General features: G+C 48.0%; 7 protein-coding genes across 7 annotated transcripts; 5 read left to right on the forward strand and 2 right to left on the reverse strand.

Moving 5' to 3' along the window:
* Nucleotides 1-1,769: 1,769 nt before the first annotated feature.
* N7489_004978 (uncharacterized protein) lies at nucleotides 1,770-2,662 on the forward strand (the record flags this gene model as incomplete). Its single annotated transcript, XM_056710730.1, has 3 exons — nucleotides 1,770-1,808; nucleotides 1,875-2,319; nucleotides 2,343-2,662. The coding sequence occupies 3 exons, from the start codon at nucleotides 1,770-1,772 to the stop codon at nucleotides 2,660-2,662; spliced, it is 804 nt and encodes a 267-aa protein (XP_056569151.1).
* Nucleotides 2,663-3,560: 898 nt separating this feature from the next.
* On the forward strand, nucleotides 3,561-4,118 carry N7489_004979 (bZIP transcription factor; the record flags this gene model as incomplete). Its single annotated transcript, XM_056710731.1, has 1 exon — nucleotides 3,561-4,118. One exon carries the CDS (start codon nucleotides 3,561-3,563, stop codon nucleotides 4,116-4,118), a length of 558 nt encoding a protein of 185 aa, XP_056569152.1.
* A 3,154-nt stretch (nucleotides 4,119-7,272) lies between these two features.
* On the forward strand, nucleotides 7,273-7,821 carry N7489_004980 (3'-5' exonuclease; the record flags this gene model as incomplete). The annotated part of the gene is made up of 1 exon (XM_056710732.1): nucleotides 7,273-7,821. One exon carries the CDS (start codon nucleotides 7,273-7,275, stop codon nucleotides 7,819-7,821), a length of 549 nt encoding a protein of 182 aa, XP_056569153.1.
* A 2,376-nt stretch (nucleotides 7,822-10,197) lies between these two features.
* On the reverse strand, nucleotides 10,198-11,115 carry N7489_004981 (uncharacterized protein; the record flags this gene model as incomplete). The annotated part of the gene is made up of 1 exon (XM_056710733.1): nucleotides 10,198-11,115. One exon carries the CDS (start codon nucleotides 11,113-11,115, stop codon nucleotides 10,198-10,200), a length of 918 nt encoding a protein of 305 aa, XP_056569154.1.
* A 1,551-nt stretch (nucleotides 11,116-12,666) lies between these two features.
* N7489_004982 (class I SAM-dependent methyltransferase) lies at nucleotides 12,667-14,301 on the forward strand (the record flags this gene model as incomplete). The annotated part of the gene is made up of 11 exons (XM_056710734.1): nucleotides 12,667-12,696; nucleotides 12,754-12,812; nucleotides 12,876-12,932; nucleotides 12,986-13,015; nucleotides 13,066-13,107; nucleotides 13,165-13,240; nucleotides 13,296-13,336; nucleotides 13,388-13,408; nucleotides 13,477-13,662; nucleotides 13,726-14,154; nucleotides 14,208-14,301. 11 exons carry the CDS (start codon nucleotides 12,667-12,669, stop codon nucleotides 14,299-14,301), a joined length of 1,065 nt encoding a protein of 354 aa, XP_056569155.1.
* Nucleotides 14,302-19,411: 5,110 nt separating this feature from the next.
* N7489_004983 (uncharacterized protein) lies at nucleotides 19,412-20,611 on the reverse strand (the record flags this gene model as incomplete). The annotated part of the gene is made up of 1 exon (XM_056710735.1): nucleotides 19,412-20,611. The coding sequence occupies one exon, from the start codon at nucleotides 20,609-20,611 to the stop codon at nucleotides 19,412-19,414; it is 1,200 nt and encodes a 399-aa protein (XP_056569156.1).
* A 37-nt stretch (nucleotides 20,612-20,648) lies between these two features.
* N7489_004984 (uncharacterized protein) lies at nucleotides 20,649-21,174 on the forward strand (the record flags this gene model as incomplete). Its single annotated transcript, XM_056710736.1, has 3 exons — nucleotides 20,649-20,675; nucleotides 20,871-20,987; nucleotides 21,025-21,174. The coding sequence occupies 3 exons, from the start codon at nucleotides 20,649-20,651 to the stop codon at nucleotides 21,172-21,174; spliced, it is 294 nt and encodes a 97-aa protein (XP_056569157.1).
* Between the last annotated feature and the right edge of the window lie 1,982 nt (nucleotides 21,175-23,156).

Below are 23,156 nucleotides of genomic sequence, written 5' to 3' on the forward strand. Positions count from 1 at the left end.
TCTTTCCCTCCGACCTACAGTCCAGTCAGCAAACCATTGAATCAACCTCAGCCCCCGAGCCAGTAAACCTATGATCTCTCCCTCCCTTGAGCGATTCGGACGACTGTATTGTTTACTCCGAAACGAGTAAAAAGAATTTTATTTTCTGGTGTCTTCAGACTATCCGCGGGGACGAGCTTCGTGAAAGGGAATAAGAGCTTCTGGGATCGATCCCGAAGTCATTCAGAGGCGTGGAATAGCTTTAAGCAGGTAGCTCATACTGTGACTGGGGACCCAAAGGTTATATGCCAAAAATGCGGTCAGCTCCTTGACCATCCAAGCCGCAAGTTGAATGGAACTACCTCAATGGCAAGACATGTCAGAGGAGAGAAGTGCCAGAGACTCAGCAATCAGATTGCCGGCCATGGCTCTCTTCCAGTCCTTTTTACCCGCCAGGTACGGAATATACTCGGAGTTAAAAGGTAGGTTGCCTTGATGATAATGTCTATCGTTTGTGAATAGGCGCGTGACTATTCAGCCCGCGAGAAACGCGAGTCTTTACAAAAGGACTATGGCAGCAAGATATCCTCACAGCTCTTACTGGTATACAACTCCCTTTCCTGATCATCGAAAACCCATTATTCCGGAGGTTACTCTAGCGAGCCCGATCGTCCCCTTTCCCTGTTGAGTTTCCTTCGGCAAAAGCAATCCAGCGCCGGCGTCGGAATACTGTTCAGGAGAGACAGCAAAGTGTATTCAAGAAGCTACCCGCCGAGGCTAAATGTCTACTGCACTAACCACTGGACCTCTCCTTTTCAACAAGCATTCATGGCTATTACTGGCCACTTAATGATGATAAGTGGAAATACTGTGAGCTTCTCCTCGGGCTTGAACCACTCCATGGATCCCACATTGGCGTTAATCTTGGTACCGTTCTTTTTACAATAGTGGAACATGTCACGATCGACATGCTCACTCGGCCAGTACTCTGCGTATTATATCGCGACTCTGGTCTCTCCCTTATCAATTGGCACCAGCTCCGTGAGCATACTCTATATTGAGGACCGACTACGAATAAGCCGGGATTCTAAACAAACATTGATGATACTTGATCAATCATCTTAGTGCGGGGTCGTTTGATTTGTTGATATGTCGCTTTGCAACTTTTAGAGTAGGCGCCCTTCTGGCTTTGATCTTGTCAACAAAAATGAGGACCATACCGTCTTTTTACCGGAGAAACATGTGTCGGAACGTGGTCGTTACAGTACGGACTAGTACGGGCATAGCCAATTGAGTACTTGAGAGTGTGTTTTTTATATACTATAGAAAGTGCAGAATAAATAGGGGATGAGCTTAGTAAGGGCGTTGAGAGCCTTAGGATCGTCAGGCAGATGGGGGTGCTGAATATTCCTCGGGCGCACCAGTAAAATTGCGACCCTCTTTTGTTGACAACATGAGACCGAAAATGTGTTTATTTTGCTTAATAATTTTTCCGCATAAATTGTCAAATCCGGACAGTTGTTATTTTGGCTTAGAGAATCTTACCATGGTGAATTTTACCAATACGCTCGCCATACCTTGATTTCTGTCAGTTATGAGCCCGGAATCGCTTCTTGGTTTCTTTATATGAATCTGCTTGTTATGCTCACTTTTTGATCCCCGTTTTTGCCTGGTTTTCACCGGGTCCTGGCTGTATAGGGATAACAACCCCTGAATCGAAAAGAATCATACCCCCGAGAAGCAATATCAATCGGAAATCGACAAATGCGAACGTCAATTGAAACCTCACGATGTCCGAATACACTTCATCCGCGTCATCATCCTCACGCGTCATATTGAAGGATTCATCCGATTGGGAGATATGGCTCTGACCGATCAAAACCATTGCAGAGCAGTTCGAAATCTGGGACCTTTGCGACCCCGAGGAAGATAAAGAACCTGCTCTTCCGAAAGAACCAGCTGAGCCAGATTGGGAGGAACTCCAGAAGAAACACCCGACCGATTGGTACCATGTGTACGGAGTCCTCAATGCTCAGTATGAAAGGAAGCTTAGCGCATATAAGAGGAAACTTCAAGGCCGCAAATTGGTTGCAAATGCTATTCGGCAAAGCATTCATGAGAACTACCAGGTCTTTATAGACCAGGAGACACCTTGGGGACTGCTTCGAAACCTGCGTCAGCGTCTTTCACATGATTGTGATCCAAAATACAAATCCAGTCTGCAAAGCGCATGGAGAAATCTGGACCGAGGACTAGATAAAAACACTGATATCGACAAATGGCTGCTCAACTGGCAAACCTTACAACGAAGGTGTGAGAAAGCTGGGATCGCTGAGGCTAGTGAAGCTTCAATCCAATTCCAGAAGCTATCTCAATTGTGTCACCGGAGTTTTATGCTGCCTGGATAGCATCAGTTGAGGCAAGCACAGCGAGCAAGACAAAAACCAAGGAGCAAAAACAAGCTGAATTCGGAGATCTGCTTACCCGGTATAGAGCTCATGGCTTATTACCCACGGAAGACCTGCACCGCAGAGGGGTATGGGCCAATCTTATGTACATTGACGCGAGACAGACCACTCGACTCTTTAAAAATTGTCACTGCCAAGGCTGTCAAGTCACGCATGGTGCGCCATTTCAGTGGGCGGCCATCTTCCATAAAAACGAAGGTGTCATTTCTGAATGACACAATTGGTCTGGAGTTCTATTCCTATACTATGAATCACAGGGGTATCAGTCGCCCACTAAAGTAGATTCGTCTTCACACGCCAATCATAGATGAAGGTCGCAACATGTGTCTTCTTTTTCTCAGCTGATTGAGCCCGAGATGAAGAAGAGCAACAGCAGAGAAGCTTAGGCCAAGGTACCTAGAAGCCCTGGGATGAACTTATTGCTGACGTAGCTTGTAAGTTGCCATACGTTTTACGAGGTGCGAATGTCGTGGACGGGCTTTTAAAGTAGGTGGGGTACGAATAATACTAGTGAGTTGATGGATGATCAAGTGAACCGTCGAGCAGTAAAATTGATCACACTTGATTTCATATTTTCCGACGTAACTTGAATACAAGAGAAGTCCTTTCCGCCAGTTCAATGGAAATGATACGACTCGAATTATTTCATGTACTGTCTGGTCTAACACGGGCGCCATCATATCCTTCCACGCGATAATTGGCCAATGGCGCTTTTGTCCCCCAACCAAATTACTTTACCCCCTGTGGGACGGAAACTTCCCTGTAAGATTCCGGTGGACTGGCAGATAACGAAATGGACCGTAGAACAGGTTTTGTCTTGAATCTTGGCTCTCATCTTGGTTATACTCCAACCCCGGCGACGATGACGTCAGCGATTTTCCTACTTCCTTTGTCTTGATAAATTATAGGTCGCACAGCTATATACTGCTTAATATATGCGGACTGACCACGCACTATTCGACCAGTTGATCCTAGTTCAGCGCAACTACCGTACCACCTTTGCTGTCTGGCACATTGTCTATCTGTCATCGATAGGTAAGGGAGATTTTCAAGCCGAAGTCTGTTGCTACAATATATTAAACGCCGAGTCCAGATATGTACGCGGGCAGAGCCATGACCAACCGCACCACAAACAAAGCAGTATTTCAGCGACGACGAAGCTCGGTTAGCGATTCAGAACGGGTCAAAGTTCGTGAACGAAACCGCGTCGCTGCAAACAAGTGCCGCCAAAAGAAGAAGAGAGAACAAGAACAAATTGAGCGCCGATTAAGCGATGAAAATGAAGAGAAAGAGGTACTTCTAGCACAGCTGAAATGTCTACGAGAAGAGGTCTGGAACCTCAAGAACATGGTTTTTCAACACGCCGGGTGCGAAGATCAACAAATCGATCTACAACTCACCTGGATGACGCGCAATGTCTTGAATGACCCCAGCATGTGCGTTCAACCAATTCATGAGACTACCTCACTGCCGGCGCTTTCATCTGGAACATTGTCAGATCATTCAGCTGGTAGTGATTCGCAACCCAATGCGAGCAAAACTGATTCATACGATGAAAATGATTGGACGCTCTTCCCCAAGATCTCCGATGGTCTTGTGAGACCCAATTTGGACGTTGGTTCTGATTCCATGTTTGTCAATTTTGTGAATATGGAAAATATATACACATAGGGCACATTTCCTCGTCTATGTTTTGTTTCAATAGCGGCAGCGTCGGTTCCGGTTTGACTAATGGTATAATAAAAAGGGTTCCGGCTTTCGCTCGCGGCAGTTTTCACACGCTCAAGCTATGCGGCGATTAGTAGCGGGGGGTTTTGTGTTTGCGACTCGAGGAATGAGATTTCGCGTTCGGCAATGCTGCGCCTCATCAACTTGCGGCTCGTAAGATGGTCTTGTGCGTTCGTATACGCCATACTTATAGAGATAATCATAATATATGGAAAATTGTTTTCTTTTTTAGCCGACAGAATATTACGTAATCTAAGGGGTGTGGGGCGGGGTGCAATTACTTGTCCAGTCACTGTACTTCTTCATAGCATGCCTATGCTCTCAGCTGCTTCCTTTGCAGATCTCAATGCCGGGTGTCTGGACACATAGCATTACGGGTGAGTGGTTGGCGATCGCTTCTCTAATTCCAAATCCATTTCAGTCCCACCGGCGCTGTAGACTACGGGCGTCTACGGTCCGCGGGAATTTAGTCGTGGCGAGGGGATGTAGAGATAGAGGAGTCTCGCGGCAGATGAGTCCCCGCGAGCCTGGCTGAGCGCCGAGGGCCATGTTCCCACACTCCGCTCAGTTGACGTCCATTGAAATCCCACTCTGCTGACCGCTGACTCGGATTGCATCTGGCATCTTCCCAAGCCTGGAAATCCGAAAGACACTGAGGAGTGCTGATGTTTCAGTCTTGCTTCAAGGCAGGTCAGCCGTACTTCATAGACGGCCAGGTTGTTAGCCAAGTCCACGTGCAAGGAGAGGGTGAGGCAAAAGCCCCGTCCTTTCTGGCCTACAGATTAACGTTGGTCATCTCAGCTACGAGACTGTCTGGTCCCGAGTCACAGCCGAGCCAACTAAAGAGCCCACGAGCCAAGAATCACCGTCCGACACAGTCCCACCTGATCCCACTCCGCGTTGCTAAGCCCTTCAGCGTATTCGAGCGAGCAGAAACAAACCAATCGGACATACACGACGCTGCATTTAGAGGGCCGTCAGAAGTGTTGTGGTGTCTTTGGACAGATGTTTGGTAGACCTGATGCCTAAGCACATTTTTTTCCATCCAAGCCCGAGCAATATGTGCAAAGACCATTTACCCTGGGTGTCACTGCAGCTGCAGGTTAGTCAAGCTGACCGCGTGTATCCTTTTTTCATTGACATCGCCTTGTAACCTATCGCGCGCAAGCAGCTCTTGCCAGGAGATCGCCGGATTCTGTACGTCCCCTACGTCGACTGTCCTTTGAGCATCAGCTATGTATTTGTCAAACTCACCGCGCTCTGGACGACATCTGGTATAATACTGTTCCAACAGATTCATTGTGAAGGTCGGTTTGAAGTCTGCAACAATAACACCAAGAGCCATCCGGCTGTGGGACCTCTTGGACTACCTCCTACAACCTATACTGACTTTTCTACCTCTAATCAGCGCCCATGTCATGTTTGCTTCGGGAGGATGGGTCAGGCGCATATCTGCTGCGGTCACAAGTCAACTAAATTACCACTTGCGAGGATATGACCTCAGGAAAGTTCGTCGTAAATGCTGGTGGAGATATCTTTATTCGGTCTTTTTCAGATGGCTTTTGCTAGACTCCATCGGGCTTCAATCGTGTTTTCTCAGCAGCAGAGCATGGTTGATCGCATGAACTCGGGTACGACGCCTCAAAAAGCAATGTCGCTCTGAGCGCAGTAGTGGATATTGATCGAGGGCAGATTGGTTGGAAATATAATTCGTAGTTACTGACGGGGGTTACTCACAAGGTTGCGACGGCTCCCATATGTAGAAGGAGCCGATCGGATATTCTTGATTGCATGCTCGTCCGAAGCTCTCAATAACTTGATTGTTGTTGTAGTTCAGAGGTATGATCTTTATTGTTATATCTCAAGAGGGAAACATGAGGCTATATATACAACAATAGGCCAAGTTGATTGGAAATCAACTTGGTCGTCCGTATAGGCACCTTGGACTTAATTCCGACGATGCGGCTTGGTTCCTGATCTGCACCAGCCTCGTATCACAACATTCCCCCTCAGGATCGCTTTGCTGGCAGGGCGATACTGGAGCCGCGCAGAGCAGTCGGGCCTCGGTAAAACCAATCAAAACCGCATGAGGAAAATAAAGTGGAAAGAGTGCATACTCCCTGCGTGGAATAATTTTCAACTAGTGTGGCTTTGCCACCTGTAGAGCAGACCGAGATAATGAAATCGCATGGCCGCGCAGCAGTTGTGGAGAAGCAGCGTGTCGCAGCGTAGTTCGAAAACCCCGGTACTTGCCAATAGTTTCTGGTCGCAGCATGCATGAATTTGACTACGTGTATGCCTTGGGCGCCAGACTAAGTGTTGGACAGACAAATAAAGAGCGCGACATCTCTCTACATCTGTTCTTCACGCGGGGTCTGCGTACGGTTATCATTCCGAGCAGCTTCAATGTTATGAACATGGATAAAAAATATTCTATTCGGTTTTACTGTCCTGGGTGTGGGAGGGAAAATTTTCGGAGTTTGGTTGGTGTTAGGAATCATTTCCTAGAGAAGCGTCACTCTTTCCAGTGTCCTGTTTGCGAAAAAACCTTTCAGGATGAGATGGCGATTATACAACATTACCAAAGCTATTATACCAAGCCAGCCTCGCCGGGTAGACCAAACGATGTTCACCAGGTATCACCACCAAGTGTACTATCAAGCGCAGCGGTGACACCCGTTGTGCGGTCAATATCTGTCCACACAGATGCCCTCGAGGAGCCCTCGAGACCCTCCGGGCAGCGACCGGAAATTCCAGGTGGTCATTTGTTACATAGTTTACCGGCTTCTATGCCAGTACTAAACATCAACGAGGGCCCTATACTAGGTAAGGAGCTCGTATCTACCCACTGAGTAATCCGAGGCTTATATTCATTTCAACAAAAGCTCTACCAGGTGTTGCATCTAGCACTGCAGCTTATCCAACAGATATGAACCTTCTGGAGCAGAATCTTATCTTGCGATATCTACGTTCGAGGTGCCATCCACGGAATCGTCCTGAGACAGAAGGATATATCATAGGTCCCACAACCATAAGAAACAAGAAACGTCCACGCAAAGGATCAATTCCAACCTATCAATTTCGAGAGGTACATCGCATGGAGCTACAAGGCGCGGGCACTATTTGTGCCATCGCCATTGACTGTGAGATGGTCGAAATCAGAGACGGTCGCCAAGCACTCGCTTTTCTCAGTGCGATCAACTTTTTGACTGGCGAAGTGCTTATCAGTCGCTATGTGAACCCATCCGAGGAGGTGCTTGACTGGAGATATACGTTCAGTGGTGTAACACAGGCCATCATGACTCGCGCCGTTGCCTCTGGTGCAGCATTTAGAACCTGGCAAGAGGCACGCGATAAATTGTGGGAGTTTATGGACGATTCAACCGTGTTGGTTGGTCATTCTCTCCAGTACGATCTTGAAGTACTAGGCATATCTCATGCTAAAGTTGTTGATTCTGCGATATTGACTGCTGAGACTGTCTACTCTTCCGTTTCATCGACGAAGCCATTGACCCGCAACTGGGGGTTGAAAACATTTGCGAATGACTTTTTGGGCTTGAACATACAGGCTAGCGATTGCGGGCATAATGCTTTAGGCAGCACGAGATGTCGTCATCTGGTGTATCAGGAACCCAGAGGATCTTAAAGTATGGTCGGAAAAGGCTCGACTCCAGGAAGAGCAGAAGCTCGCACGGAGCCGTCAAACATATGGTAAAAGTAAGTCCAAGGGCAAGTTTCCCGCCACCCAGTCTACTACAATTTGGAACATGATACAGCATTCGACGATGACCCCGAGATATTCGATGGTGGGATCCTGCGGAGGAGTTTGAATGGTCCGAAGGATATGATCCTTGGTCTGATTGATCCTGGAATTGCGCTCATGGATTTCCTGAAATATGCACCATTTTTAGTCATCCGTTCCCTCCTCTACCGCTTTACTTTGTGTTGTTGATTGACTTTGGAACCATTTTCTTTGAATAGCCTCTAAACTTCATATCTGGTTCGTTGCCCGAATTATAACAGATTATCTTCTCCCGCTGGATGTAGCAAATAGATATTAGAACACTTTTAGCAACTGGTTTTATTTCTTAGCAGGGCTTATTTATGGTGCTAGTATGTAGCATTATACTCAGGCTACGAAAGTTTGTCATCCCTATTCAGTTATGATTCCTACTGCCTACTAGAATTGTCAAGTTATAGCACCGTACTCACTTTCTTTTTTAAAAGAAAGCCAATCCTGACTAGAACCTAGAGAAGCAAACAATCGGAATCATTTTACTAGTATCCATGGCCAACGGATTAAAACCATTTAACGGCTGTATAATACGCTCTGACTACGAAAATCGAAAATGCGGTATTTATCCTTAGAGTTTGTGGATACTAACCAAACGCATTGAGAAGCTCCTCCTACCCGCATTATCCGATACGACACCGGAAGGAAGTAAATGCGAGGTTTTGGGCTGTTCATCGTTTGGTTGAACCTGAGAAAGATACCTTGTCGCTAGTGCGTAGCCGGAGCAAATTCCGATATCCCCGATACGCTAAACCATGAACGGCCCGCGTGTCCGGAGACAGACTGGAATTACCGTGAACCCCTGGAGACTTCGCGACACAAAATTTTCCCGTTGACATCCAGGCTGTTCTCTGGCACGACGAGCAGGTCCAATCCGAGAATAGCTGAGCTTCGCCCAGGGTTGAAAGCAGCCGCGGATATGACATAGCTCTCGGCAAGGCCAGAAAGTGCAGGTGGGCCAGAAAGTGTAGAGCAGTTGACTTTAGATTTCTAGACGCATATTGATAGCTCTACCATTGCTTCTCTTCAACCGATACCGGTCCGGGCCCAGCCCGGAGCCCACATACCTTCTTGCCTGATGCTGACTTTACCTACGAATCACGTAACCCTCAAATGTATATACCATCCGACTGGGGCACATCTGTACCCCGTATTTCCCCTCCCCCCCTCTTCCCCCCCATCCAAAACAGCGGGCCAATATGTACACTGGACAGAATTCTGTCACGATCGATAGGGGAGTCTAGTGAAAAGAACGGCCCGGCACACGCTAACTAGGCCACTATGCCCGAGCGGCCGTTCACCACTTAGCCCCGAAAAGAATATCTTGCCTGCTACCAGTCCTAAGAGGGCTCGCTGATTCCTAACGTACACTTCCAGTATATTATAATTTCTAGAGCTTGTTGCGCCGCTATATAACCCATTTCTCCTCATGTCTTGAGGAATATTACCCTCGCGGGAGAACTACGTCTAGCTTCTGTGTGGCGTAAGCCGTCTGTGGTATAGCTTCTTCAAGTGCATCAATTTGTACAATGAACTGTGTCCCCTGGTCGCCCACGCTGGACCGGCTTGCTACAACACCCTAGGACTATCCACCTGAAAGTTGGTATATCCCTTGAAGATGTGGCCTATCGGCGAATTGGCTTTACAACGCTCTATACTTTTAGATGGAGACCAGGTCGGGAAATCAGACAATCTACTCGTAAACCCTATCTTTTTGCACACTAGGAATCTTTCCAACTGGTCACTAGGTCCGCCATTCGCAGAAAGCTATTTGCGGCTGGTAGATATGACACGATAACAACCAAAAGTGGGTGGTCTCCAGCCACAATTACATTGCTGGCTTCGTCGTAGCCCAGCTGTTGGGACATCGTCGTTTAACCTACATATATTCTTTGTCCGAGTCTCTGGACCTCGTTGGCCTCGGTCTCCGTGCAATCTAATATGGCATTGCGATTATCAAACAATGTGAATAGCTTTGATCTTAGTGAATGTTTTCGTATTGGCTCTGCTCATCTGAATGTATCTCATATCAAATCAGTTTGTAGAAAATCGGATGGAGGGTTACAAGGCTGTGGTTGGGGGATCTGTAGGTTAGTTAGTTTACACGAAAAAGAACAGTCCTAGAGGGAACAAATTTTGACTGCATTCAAAAGTCTATCCCGTTGCTTCCCGTGCTTGATAGCAAGAAAGTTGACACTTCAGCGCCATCGTACATCTCGATCGCCAGGATCAATTTTGGCCAGAGTAATCTAGTGGCCATCCTTCCGGCGTTAGCTGCCCACAGAATTCAGGGTTATAGACAGATGCTGTCTTATCCAGGGTAGCCACATAGCGATTGCGGCCCTTACTTTTCCCGTGCGTTGCATAGTATGCTTTAAGGTTGTCCCGACGCAAGAAGCTGCGTTGACACCCAGGTACCCAGCAGACATGAGGCCTCTCCCCTGAATGGCTTGCCAGGTGACGATTAAGGGTCTTTCGAAGTTTGAAATGACTCTTGCATCCCTGAACGTCACATTTGAACTGCCGTCGAGGGATGTTGGTTTGCGAACCTCCGAGGCTCAAATTGGACGGATCCTGCGCGCTATATAGAAGATTGACAGGCTGCCAGAAGGCTTGGCAGGGTCCAGCAACAGTATTCTGGCTGTCGTGCCGCAGTGCCTCAAGCGGCTGTGGGTAGGGAGAGTTGATGTTCTCTTGGTTTGGGAAAAGGCAAGTTCCAAGGAAACTCGGCGCATAGTCAAAATGCCCAGGCGGTGACCCTAGCAGGAGATGGCTGAATGGCACTGACGTAGACAGACATCCGAGCCAACAGATCACAGGCCGCGATCCGCAATGGATGGAACCCGTATCAATCGAGCAATCTGATTGCCCATGATAGTGACCATCACAACTGCCTTCGTGCTTTTGCACCGAGTGAGGCGACTCATGACGAATAACTAGGCCTTCATGATTTTGATGAAATTCCACGCCAGGCCACTCGGCAGGGCCAGGAGCATCGATTGCCTTTTGTTCGGCGCGGTCATGGCAGGGCACTTGTATGTCATTTGAGAATATTAGATTATCTTCTCCGCCTATTTGCGAGGGTAGTGTTGTGATTTGGTGCTCTATATGTGGACTTCCACCCGTAAATAGCATATTTGCAGACATTATTTATGGGCAGAAGAAGAAAGTAACAAGCGGTAAAGTCCTACACAGCGCTATAGATGTGTTGTTCGGATGCCACGCTTGATTAGTCTGGGTGCAAGCATGGAATGCCGGGTAGAAGTATTCACTGAGTGTTGACTAGCTAGGCGAGGTAAACATAATCGACTCAGTAGTAGCAAACTTTGTGACCGTTGGAATTCCCACGGCATCACGCTTCCATCCGATAGAGCGAAAAGAGTCGCCGAGTTAATGTCCGCCATCCCACGGACAGCGTTGAATAACGGAAACTCGCTATTTTACTTGCTATTTTTTCTGCGTTGGATTACGCCTTCATAGATTTGTTGACAAAGATGGGAAGTTGATAGATGGAAAGCCCGTTGATTAAACAACGATCAGACACCAGTGATCTGACACCTGCGAGGTTTAGGTCAACACATGGCGTTTTCGCCGCCCACGTTCTTAAACAAGGCGCGATGAGCGCCTGAGCTTGATACGGTATTTATACGGGCTTTCAACAACCGTTAATGACCCTTCCGTCAACTCCTGCATACCAATTCTGGCTACCGTAGGATGGGTGATTCAATACAACAATTATTATCAAAATGGAAATATGGATGTCCAACAGCTCGCCATAAACAAACAGCCGTCAACAGTAGCCAATTTCCGATTGCGCTGAACGATTCGTCCCACCACCGTAAGGATCTGGGATTATCTGTTTACAAATGGGCAGCCTATAAGAGAGACCGGCGCCAGGTAGAAAGCAAATTGTTTAACATGGGTTATTTGCTCGTGAAGAAGATGGATGCCCCAAAGAACTAACGGGCCAGCAGCCGAGTGAAATCTCAATTCACAGGAATAAAGCCCATCCACAGGCCACATCCGAACTTGAACCACCATAGGGAAGCTGAGTGCAATGGCAAATTAAATTGTGACTGACCATCACAATCCTCTCTCGCGGCAGGAAGCAAACCAGAAAGATGTGCTGGCGACCGAGCGCTTTCGGCCCATTTTGGAGAAACTAGCGGATCTCGAACGCGATGATCCGAAACTCGCTTTTCACGCGGCTCGACCTGCGAGGCTCTATCGACGCATATGGGCCTCGTGCGTGCCTGAACACCTCGATGAGGAGAAACTAGGTCAAAACAATAAAGCTTCCAGGGGGGGCTAGCATCAATCCGAGTGACGGGAAAGACGGTCTTCAGCTTCGTCCCGATGAGCAGCTATGTCGAACCCAGTGCCTTCCAACGCAAACTCATTCTCACCCTCAACTCACTCTGTTCCAAGAGCCACTGTGTCGAGGTCGCAAAGCACGATGCATATTTCCCAACCAAGGCATATTCTTCCGTGTCTGGATGGTGGACCAGGGCTGGCGATGGATGCATCGTTACTGGCCCGTCACCGATTCCTTTGTACTTTTGTGCTTCAGTCTAACCCCGACTTGGCCATAGCCTAAACGGCATCTACCCCGACCGCCGCATGTTCCACCCCCCCCTCGTTTCTCCTTTTCCTTTTATCTCCCCCTGCACTCTTCACAATAAAAAAAGGATCGCGACTATGGCGGAAAAGTTACCGCAAATTGCGGTGGTGGGTGCTGCTTTTATATAATGTGATTTTTCGCCAGTTCTCACTCGAAAGTTCTAGGACCCGGATTTCTACTCTATGGGCCCCAGCTATGGCACGGATCCGCAGGACTTCCAGTCGTGAGTTGCCACGGTGAACTACCCCTATGTCTAGGTAGTCGCATTTTCACTCCTCTTCAATAGAGAGACCACCTCGATCGCATCCGCGATCCACAAGGGACGCATGGAAAATGGTCGAAGGTCAGTCTATAATCCAGTCCAAGATCGCTATTAAGAACTAAACCCGCACCTAGATACCAGGCCACCAAAGAAGAGGATTACTGGTTGGTTGCAATGCCTTGATTTCTGTCTTACAAGGAATAACCATGTTCAGGGGTCCTTCTGACCAACAGCAATTCGAGGCCTTTGAGATCGGGTAAGTCCATTCCATCTACCATTCTAGTCCCATTCTCCCTGATATTAACCATCTCAGCCATATGGTCTTCCTTGTCCTAGACCACAACCAGCCAAATTCTCTATTTCGCGCCCCTATCGGCAATTCGCCCAAGGTATATTTACCCCAAAGCGTTTCTCGCTGAATATCCTGCTCATATCACATTATAGAATATAATGGATATCGGAACTGGTCAAGGGAGTTGGGCAATGTATTTCAACCAAGTAACCCCGCTTTGGAGGAACCTCTAACGAATCTCTAGTGATGTTGCCGATCTCTATCCGTCAGGTACTAGATTTCTATCTCGGCAGCTTTATTCTTTATCTTTGTCTTTAGACTGACATTCCTTAGCTACCGTCCGTGGCGTGGATATCTTCCCCCGCCCGTGTCATGGATGCCGCCGAACTGCATCTTTGAAGTGGATGATGTGCTCCGCGAGTGGACATGGCGGGACCCGTTTGACTTCATCCATTTGCGTCTTATGTATGGCGCATTTAATTCGGATGGATGGGCCCAGCTATACAAACAAGCTTATGAGTGAGTTATAATCCTAACCGCTCAGTCTCGCGAGTCATGAGTTCCTGACATCTTTGACTACAGCGCCCTCGAGCCCGGTGGCTGGATCGAGCAGATGGAACTAGACGTGCGAGTCTACAGCGACGATGGGACCTTAAAGAAAGAGCATCTGCTATCTGAATGGGGGCCTATGTTCGTTCGATTAGCCGAGCGAGCAGGGCGATCACTCCGAACGCATGAGACGATGCGCAACGCCATTGAGAAAGCCGGGTTCGCCGACGTGTACGAGGAAAAGTACAAGATCCCGCTAGGCCCTTGGCCGAAGGATCCCTTACTAAAGGAGGCCGGTTATCTCCAGTTTGCCCACTGGAACGCCGCTATGGAGGGCTGGGTGATGTGGATGCTAACACACTATGGGGAGCCGGAGCCGTGGACAAAGGAGGAGGTGCATGTGTATCTGGCTAAAGTGCGCGAGGAGTTGAAGAATCCGCACATTCACGCCTATGAACCTGCGTAGGTTTTCTGCCGATCGCCCCGCTAAAGTCCTTCATACTGATGACAATTAGGAAACGCGTGTGGGCAAGAAAGCCTACCAAGGAGGAAGAGCAAGCGAAAGCGAAAGCGAAGGAGGCAGATGTCAAAGTCGAGCCTTCGCCATGAACTTACTCTGGATCTACTTGGGCGGGAACAAAGTTCGGAACCCTATAAGCCAATCCTTTCATCGTTACTGCATCTTTTCGGTGCTCATTCTCAGGCTTCCAAATGGTCACTCATGGAGGCCTGCTTTTCAGTTGAAAATCGTCCAGAATTAAAGACACCTCATTCAAGGTAATTGAGATTCATGTTACTTTTTTTTAACTGGAGTCCATCGGCTCCAGGAACGTATAAGTCGGGCCTGGGTGCTTTCTTGCTCCTGGAGCCCCAGGGACAGTTCCCAGAGCTTTTCCAATAATCGAATGGAGTGTCTGGGATCGGTGTTTCCCCAGTGGCTCTAAATAAAGAACATCGGTGACTTTAGGAATTTCGGCGCCATCAGAGTGGGCTTGTACCTTCGTTTTCAAAAAATGGATCGTAACTTGAGATATCGAAGCGTAAAGAACGGATGATTCTAATGGACTCGTCGCGAAGGAAATGAATTTGAAGGAACGTACCTAATACTTGGTCTGTGGGACCTTCGACGCAATCATTCCTTAATGCTTTATATATATATATATTGGCGAACAACTGAATGAGGCTGAGCGGAAATCTTGGGTGACCAAATCGAACTATTCGGCATTTCTAGCCAATTACCGCGCATAGTATTGTGCCGCTCGTTGCCACCGGGACCTCCCAGCAAGAGCACGCATGCCATCGTGTGGCAGCCGCTGCAGGAACCCTTCATCTTGTGGAATAGGGTACATACCTGGCGTGGAAATAGTCCTTCCTATTACGGAATCGCCGCAGGAAGTGCCCCACAGAAAGCATTGTGATTAGAGCGTTTGAAACAGGGGCAAAGCTGGTCTTGAAATGGCAAGAAACCGCGCTGCCTCTGTGCGACGTTGACCACGCTCCCTTCACCACCCGACCATTCACCACAACAGTGATGTTTCACCACACACATCTCACCACACCTGCTCATCAACACCCACCAACCACCAACCCTCAACTCTCAACTCTCAACTCTCATCACAACAAGCATTCTATCAAAACAAGCATCCTCGCACAAAATCTCTGTTCACTCTACACCTGAATGAAGGATGCCTTTTCCATTGCAGCGAAGGGATCATCGGACCGCGAGAAAGGCAGAAAGAGTGGGAATACGAATTGCTAACGACGGAAGCCTAGCTTGAACCTTACAATTTGGTGTTTGAATTTGGGATGATCTATATTCATTCTATCTATCCAATGATGCTTCTTCGGAATACGAAACGAACGATGGAGATAATGTGCAGGTCTTTGCTTCTTCGAATACTCTTGGAATACTCGATTACTGGCCCCTAACACCATGAAGAGGTGCCTGCACGTCGCTAGAGTGGCTTGTTGCGCAGCTTTTCCCCTACAGAGCCTAGTTATGGTTAGATGCCCGATCCCTTCGATTCGGAGTTCAATACATTCCTACTTGTTCGGAAGGTGAAGGTGCTAGCGGCCTTGCAATGCCTCGTTCAACACAGCCATCTCTACCGGAATATCATAACCGACCATCCCATGGCCGATGACTGGGGCGATGACTTCATTTCTCCCCACAACTAAGACTGACGTCTATTGTCTCGACGTGACCCATGATCATGAGCGTGAAGGGTACACAATAAATCTACATATGAGGAACTATGAGAACGTTTTTCAGGCTGCTCGGGATAGTGGGTTTGACGGTAGTCGTGATGGTCGTCTTATCACCGGCTCCCTTCCCCATGGATTCAAATGGAGAGCGTCAGGACCTCGATCTTCTGTGTTGGACGTTGGACGCATTGTTAGCGTCGCCACGAACCGACCGGCTTCATCAACTAAGGACTAAAGGCACGGCGGCTACAGAAAAGTCTTTGATTGGTGGAAGCTCATATGCTACCAATTCGATCGCGACTCGATAGTGCAGCCAGCAGAGTACGCAATTTGGCTTAGTCTCGGCCGACTGGCACGCGTTGTCTGCCACATGGGGAACTCGCTTGGTTGACTTTCCTGGGGCCGGCGCCTTAAGTTTTACCGTTAATTTTTCCTCTCTTCATCTTCGTCTCGGAAACCGCCCCCCTTCGTCCTAGGTTGACAGTCTGTCCTCACAGTCAACTTGACGTGCATACGAAGTTTTCATTGCTCACCGAAAGTGTGGTACGATGCTCGGCTTGAACGTCGGTTTAAATCACTGCCCAAGGTCGGCAGTCTATGGAAGGCGGGAGTCAATGATATAACGTTTATAAATTCTACTCTTCATCTTCACCAGTCCTATTGGCTAAGGTTTCTGCGCCAGCGCACGCAGGATTCACTCCGAAGAAAACCCACCAGGTCGTCGAGTTTGTGGTAATATTCCCGGGATGCTCGGCCAGGGCGCCACGACTAGGTATGGTGCAAGGGTAAGAGCTAACCGGAGTTCATGAGAAGCTCAATCCACACGGTACCCGAATCTAACTGGCACTCCTTCTCATATTTTCTCATACTGACATACCGCTATTCTCTCTTCCTTGTCCGGTGATGTGGCAAACCCCAGTTGCGTCACATTCCAGCAACACATCCACAACCCCCACTGCGACATTCCAGGGAGATCCTGGAATGCTGTAATGTTTACGTTTGCGCGTAACCCATTGCACGGGTTTATAGATTGGGATATAAATTCCCCTCTTCAGACGTTCGGTTGATTGATATGGGGCACTTTCGGATGCAAATATGGGCCAATTAGCCCAGTACTTCGACACAGGCAACTTGAAACAGGATCAAAAGTTAACCGAGAAAGGCAAACGTTCTCCAGTAAGTCAATCGAGGAGAGCTTACCATGTCCGCTTAGATACATATAAGCATTATTGCTGAGCAGCAGACTGAGAACCCACTAATGTTATCCAGATCCAAGATAAAGGGAAGTCCCCTACCGAGTCTTCCAAGACGCCCTGCAATCATACGTCTTGCAATCCAGCCGATCGACATTCGCAAAACCATTATTTCACGGGAACGGTGCGAGCCAACCGAAGAACACGGAGCGACTGCAGGAACGACTTATCCCCATGCTTACGCGCTAGTCTCAAAAAATACTCCCCGGAAAAAGGGTTGATATCGAAGACTAGAAGGAAACTCCGTTTCCTTACTAGACGTGAGTGTCCCAGGAAGCGACTATCACCAGGAAGAAGCAAACGTCCGGTAAAATTCGTCACTGGGGTTGGAATCGTGTCTGAAGAAGACCTGCCACATCTATCCTAAATCGCAGTGTATATGGCTCCTGCTGAAGTTGCGCATTAGTTTGCACGTGGCAACTCGCTATTGAATTCTACTCGTATCTACTCGTACGCAATTCACCAAGGGTCTTTGCAATCCTATTCTTCCTCTTTGCTCGTTACCATTCCATAACCCCATAACCCAGGCCCCCTTCCTAGAAAGGGATCAAACCATCAATATCCAAGGGTCTGTGTCCATATTCCGAAACTTGTGGTAGGAAAAGCACGCTGGCCGATACCATCAGAAGGCCCTTTCTCTAGGAGTAAACGGCTAGGCAAAGTAGCCTGATATATGGTTTGGGTCTGTGTGAGCGGCGTTTGAATTGCTCGGAGTCTCTCAAGGTAATGTGGATGTAGATATTCCAACAGGGTATGTGTTGAATTGTGTGGTCGGTGGCCATCACAGAGCGGCGGACGAGAATCATCGCCAGAGTAATGCGCATCATGGTTGGGATCTAATACTGAGATAGGCGCAGCATGGACGCGGGGACATAGCTTGATCTTGATAGATTGCGCGAGCAGAATGAGTCTGGGGCACGTGGGTCAGGATGTTCGCATCTATTTCTAAGCAGTTTGATAAGTTTCGCGAAATAGCGCAGATTGTCCAACCAATACCTCCGCTCAGAAATTGCTCTTCCACCTGCCGCACGGAGTAGATGCCATTCTAGAATTTGTAATCGCGCTGACCGGTATTGACAACATCCACTTAGCAAGCGTAGAACAGCAACCTCTCAGGCACGATACATCAATCACACTGTCTGAAAAGAACTGGATTCAAGCGTCTCGGTAAATATGTCGCCACCTAGCTAACCAGCAAGGTTGTACAGGATTATACCTGTCTGGCATAAAGACACAAGTCCCTTGCTCCACCGTTTATGGCCCGAAATAAAGGAGCAGGTCTTCGTCGTGGAATTCTCAGACGTCGAACTTTGGCGAGAATTGCGACAGGCTCAATTCCATAGCGCAGGCAGAGTTTCTGAGGAGCCACTGGGAAGGGTGTTTGAGTGGCCCTCTGATAGTGTTGCAGAAGAATAAGCGTCTCCAAATGGCATCATATTCTCGCTCGACGTCTCGCGTAGCGCTTCATCGTATCCATAAATGCTTGGCCGCAACGAACGTGGCATATCGGTTTGGGTAGCTCCAGATTGCGAGCTCACATCCGGTGCGACAACTGATCTTGAAGAGGCCATGCCAAAAATATTCTTATCGTTTGATTGACGGCTGTCCTCGGGTCCATGCTGGCAGATGCAGGGGTTCGTACTTGTCAGCAACCGGAGACGGTTGAGCACAGAGAATTTCAACTTCAGCTTGATGCTGTACACCCGAGAACAGCAGCCCAGTGGATTGCCAATCCTTAATGATAAGGACAATAATCTGGAACCTTCCGATCATGTCCTTCCATTGGTAAGTGAAACCATTCGGCTTCGAATGCTTTGGCTGATCATTGTAGCCCTCCTCTTTGCAACACGAAGAAGTAACGAAGAGAAGCGCGCAGCATGACTACTAATATCCGCAAGAATTTCTGCGAAACCGAATTTAACTGGCGGAATTTAACCTTCTCCTTAATGAAGGTCGCCGACGTCAGTAGTGTCTATGTCTAGTGATAGCATAAAAATAGAACCATAGATGCTCGCGTAATATGTATATCTAGTCTGAGCCCTGACAATAAACTACGATATACATAAAGAAGACAGCACCCGATGCGGATTTGGATAGCCCCGCGCGACAGGAGTCGCGAGAAATCAGACAGTCGATGTACCACGGCTTATCGAGGGCGTGATACCGCGCACCAAGGCCGAGTTACAGGGCGAAGAACTGCAATTAGCCCTAACTTGAATTGACGCTACAGCCTAGGCATTAAGGTGAGCAAGCTTTCCGCCTTATCCAACAAACTCTTTTGGGAAAGCGCACCTTTGTAACTCCTTGGCTCTGTAAATGACGTCCTTGTCCATGATTCCATTAAGGTAGGCATCTCTAGTTTTCTCGAGAGATGTGATCAGCCTTTGGAAGTTGAATATAAGATGACACCCGTGCGCCATCCTCACTCTGTCGAATTTGGTATTTCTCCATTCCGCTTCACTCAAAGTGTGGTCCTCAAAACCTGTCGCTTCCCTAGCTAGAGATCCGAAGGACTTTTTCAGATAAGGATGCACATTATCCGGATTTGTTGCGAAAAAGCGAATCTCCGCTTCATTGGCCAAAGTTCGGGGCGCATTGTAGGCTGCAATCAATGCAACTTCAAGCTCTTCGCTTGATAGGAGATTTTGTGGAGCCCCGGGGCGGAATGTGACGAGGTAATCATCGATTTGAATGACGTTTTGTAAACGCCCCGTTCCCTTAGGGTGCTTTGAAAGGTACCTTGGATGATTGAAAAAGGCCCTCATCTGGATGCGGGCCCGAGATTTCAAATGGTATTCTGCCTTTTCATGAAGAGGCCTGTCGTAGAAAGGAAACAGTAGATTGCCGATTTGGGTTGCAGGATCGACGGGCTTGTAACACCGCTGGCTTATAGTGAAGCCTTTCTTAAACGGGAATAATCGATCGAACATATCATCTCCTATAAGATAGCGAATCGCCATCCATTGTAGAAGTTGACAAAACATACCACAGTCCAGTGTGGTTGGCCCTTCAAGCAATAAATTCAAGCCCATACTCAAAGGACCTTCTCCCGTGTATGTTAAATCAAGGCGAAGGCTTTCGATTCCACTGGACCAGCCAGGAGGACATACTGCGAAGTGCAACGAGTCGATGCGTGATTGAGGGTGTGTTTGGTTCCATAGGTCGGCAAACGAGGGTGGGAAATGTAACCCTTGCAACGGATCCTCGTAATACATGTCCCTTCCTGGACCAATGATCTTCGCCAGGTATTGTGGACATGTAATGAATGTGCCCACATCCCACTTGCGAGAACCATCTTTCAATGCCTCGAAGTAGGCAATGAGATGGCGTGAAGAAGGTCGGGTATGAATTTCGGAAAGCGGATCCGCCAGATGTGGTATAATATTTTCTGAAGCCGCACTGCTATTGACTTCACTGTGTTGGGTAGTCTGTTCGGTCTGATCAACAAGCTTGCGGAACATAATGCAAATTTCTCGGCAATCTCCCAGAACCGATATCATGTCGCTCCGTTCCCTGGAGACTAGGGTAAGTCCGAGCCCATCAGCCTCTTCTTCGGTAAGATAATCAATGTCTTCGATGGTGTAATAGACTAGTGCTTTGATGTCTATCAAACCCTTGGTCGTGGTGAGAGAGGGTTGGCAATCATACATAAACGCAAGATGGTTAGTGTTGCATTTCCTTTTAAAAATAGAGACCGTAAACTCACATCGTTGAAGCTAGGAGCACGATTTCAAATGTCGATTTATAACAGTTGAGGAGTCGCCTGAAAGTCTCGGCATGTTCCTTGAGAGTCTGTGGTTTTCCCGCGATGCGTATGTTGTTCTTATTGCTTTGAGCGTGTGTCTCGGCAATGTTTTCTTTAAATTCGTTACAGGCTGTGCCACACCCTTTTAAGGGAGAAGCCAGTCGAAGAAGCATGGGAAGTGTTGAAGCGGCGACTAGCTTGTCGAGTGAGGCGAAGATGTTCTTTGTGGATTCAAGTTCCTTGGCCAAATCACGCAAAGGTTCTGAAATGATTGTTTGAGACTGAATTACTTCCAGGAGATTGATGGATGAGTTGGTTGCAAATGATAGCAAAGCCAAAAAATTAGACGCGTGATGACTTGCACTTGCCATTGGTTTGGAGAGATGATGAGGCTCCTGAAGACAATCAGAATATCTCGTGAAAGAACGGCAGATGACCAGGTTTCATTGAGACTCCCAGCCCTCATTAGTAACCTGTTTGAAGATTTGGGTGTGTCCTTGGTAGAGTGGGGAAAGCACAAATCAGCGGTTAAACAGCCAATAAGAAATGCTATTTGAGTTTGCCTCCACACGTCTTCAGCTAATTCCAGCCATCGTTGTACCCCGAATGAATTTTGACTCATTAGTAGGAAACCAGGCTATCCGTATTTATCAGTTTGTAAGCTCACTTCATGAGCTCGTATTCGTAAGGTCAATTCGCCGGTCTTATTTTTTTTTCTCGAAAAACTTCCTTTCAATCCCCATTTATCCTAAATGGAGGACCATTGCGAAGGCATATCTGAACATCCAGGAGTGGACGGGTCTCGTGTGTTGGCAATATGGAACCAACACCGCTAAACATCCAAACCCGGTTACTATTATAGTACAGGTAGAAAAGTCTTCCACCCAGTGCTCAGTCATGGGATTTACAACAAGGTAGGTCTGAAACACCCACCCCCTGCGGTAGATCCACTATAAGCGCTCTTTCCCATTTTAGGGAAGTGTTGACGGCTGCCGAGAGCCAGGAGCATAAACCCCAGGAGCCATGTATTGGCTCTTAATGGCACCGATGAGTGGCACGGTGGACAGATATTGACCTCCGCGCGAAATAATTGAGACCTATCTAAATTTACGTCGTGCACAGATCTCCCGATGGCGGACGCGTACATTATCACGCGATTATGACCAATGAAAAACATGTCGTTTGCATGAAGAGTGAGTGGGTAATAGCGAATCATAGCCTAGCAATTGCGAGATGTAAAAGGCGGTGTGGGCCGGCTTCAACATGGAGGACTCCTTGCTTAGTCGGTCTCAAGCTGGTAATGCTTTCTCCCAATGGGATCCTGCCAGCAGTATTGACCCTCATGTTGGCACGGCGCCGCCGGACACCGCATTTTCCGATATACGTCCCGCCAGGCAGAGGCTCAAAAAGCGAGGGATTTAGTGAGACTGAACATGAGGCTTCAATGGCAGCTAGAGATAGTAGGGATGCAAATTGGCATGTGTACAGGATAACTCCTGACGGTGGGTCCGGTCAGGGCGGATCATGCTCTTGCTCACTGAGCATGATGAGTCTCTCTTTTCCCTGGATCTCTGGGAATGCCAGAGTATAAGATGCTGCACGTGATATGCTGGCAGATAGATTGGTTGGCTCTCGGTGGCCCTTCTGTGTACCCGGTGGGGCCGCATCGATTGGTGACGGGTATTTAGGTCCGTAACAAGGGGACGCGTGTTGGTGAGGGGCATGATCGAAGTATCTGGGATGGAAAATGGAAAAAATGAACTCCAAAAGGCGTTCACGAATATAATTATTGAGGAACGCAAGCTGTATTGTATAGAGTTGGGCGTGAACCTAATTAACGGATTCTGTCTTCAAGTAGGACGTGTTATGATTTGAGGCTGGTGCAGATCAGGAATAAAGCCGCACCATCGGCATTAACTCCCCAGGTATCTATACGAAGAAGCAGGTCAATTGGAAACCAACTTGAAGCTCATGCTGTATATCTAGCCTCACGTATACCCTCTGGAATAGTAATCAATGTAATTCCTGCGAATCACAACAGCGGTTCGAAAAGTAGAGTTTTGCCAACGAAACTAATAGTAGCGAAAACGACGTCCGGTGCGTGACACCTGGACGGCCCCAAACCGCGGAAATCATCCTAGCTAAAAGCAACCAATTACGAGGTTTTGTTGGTGATTAACATGGTCGCATTTTGTGGGATGGCGGGGCACTAGTCTAGCGATAGCAACTATAGTTTGCGCTGGAGGGGTGGGTTTGCGTGA

The sequence above is a fragment of the Penicillium chrysogenum genome, assembly GCF_028827035.1.
Source record: "Penicillium chrysogenum strain IBT 35668 chromosome Unknown utg000002l_segment0_segment0, whole genome shotgun sequence".
In the NCBI taxonomy this organism is placed as follows: domain Eukaryota; kingdom Fungi; phylum Ascomycota; class Eurotiomycetes; order Eurotiales; family Aspergillaceae; genus Penicillium; species Penicillium chrysogenum.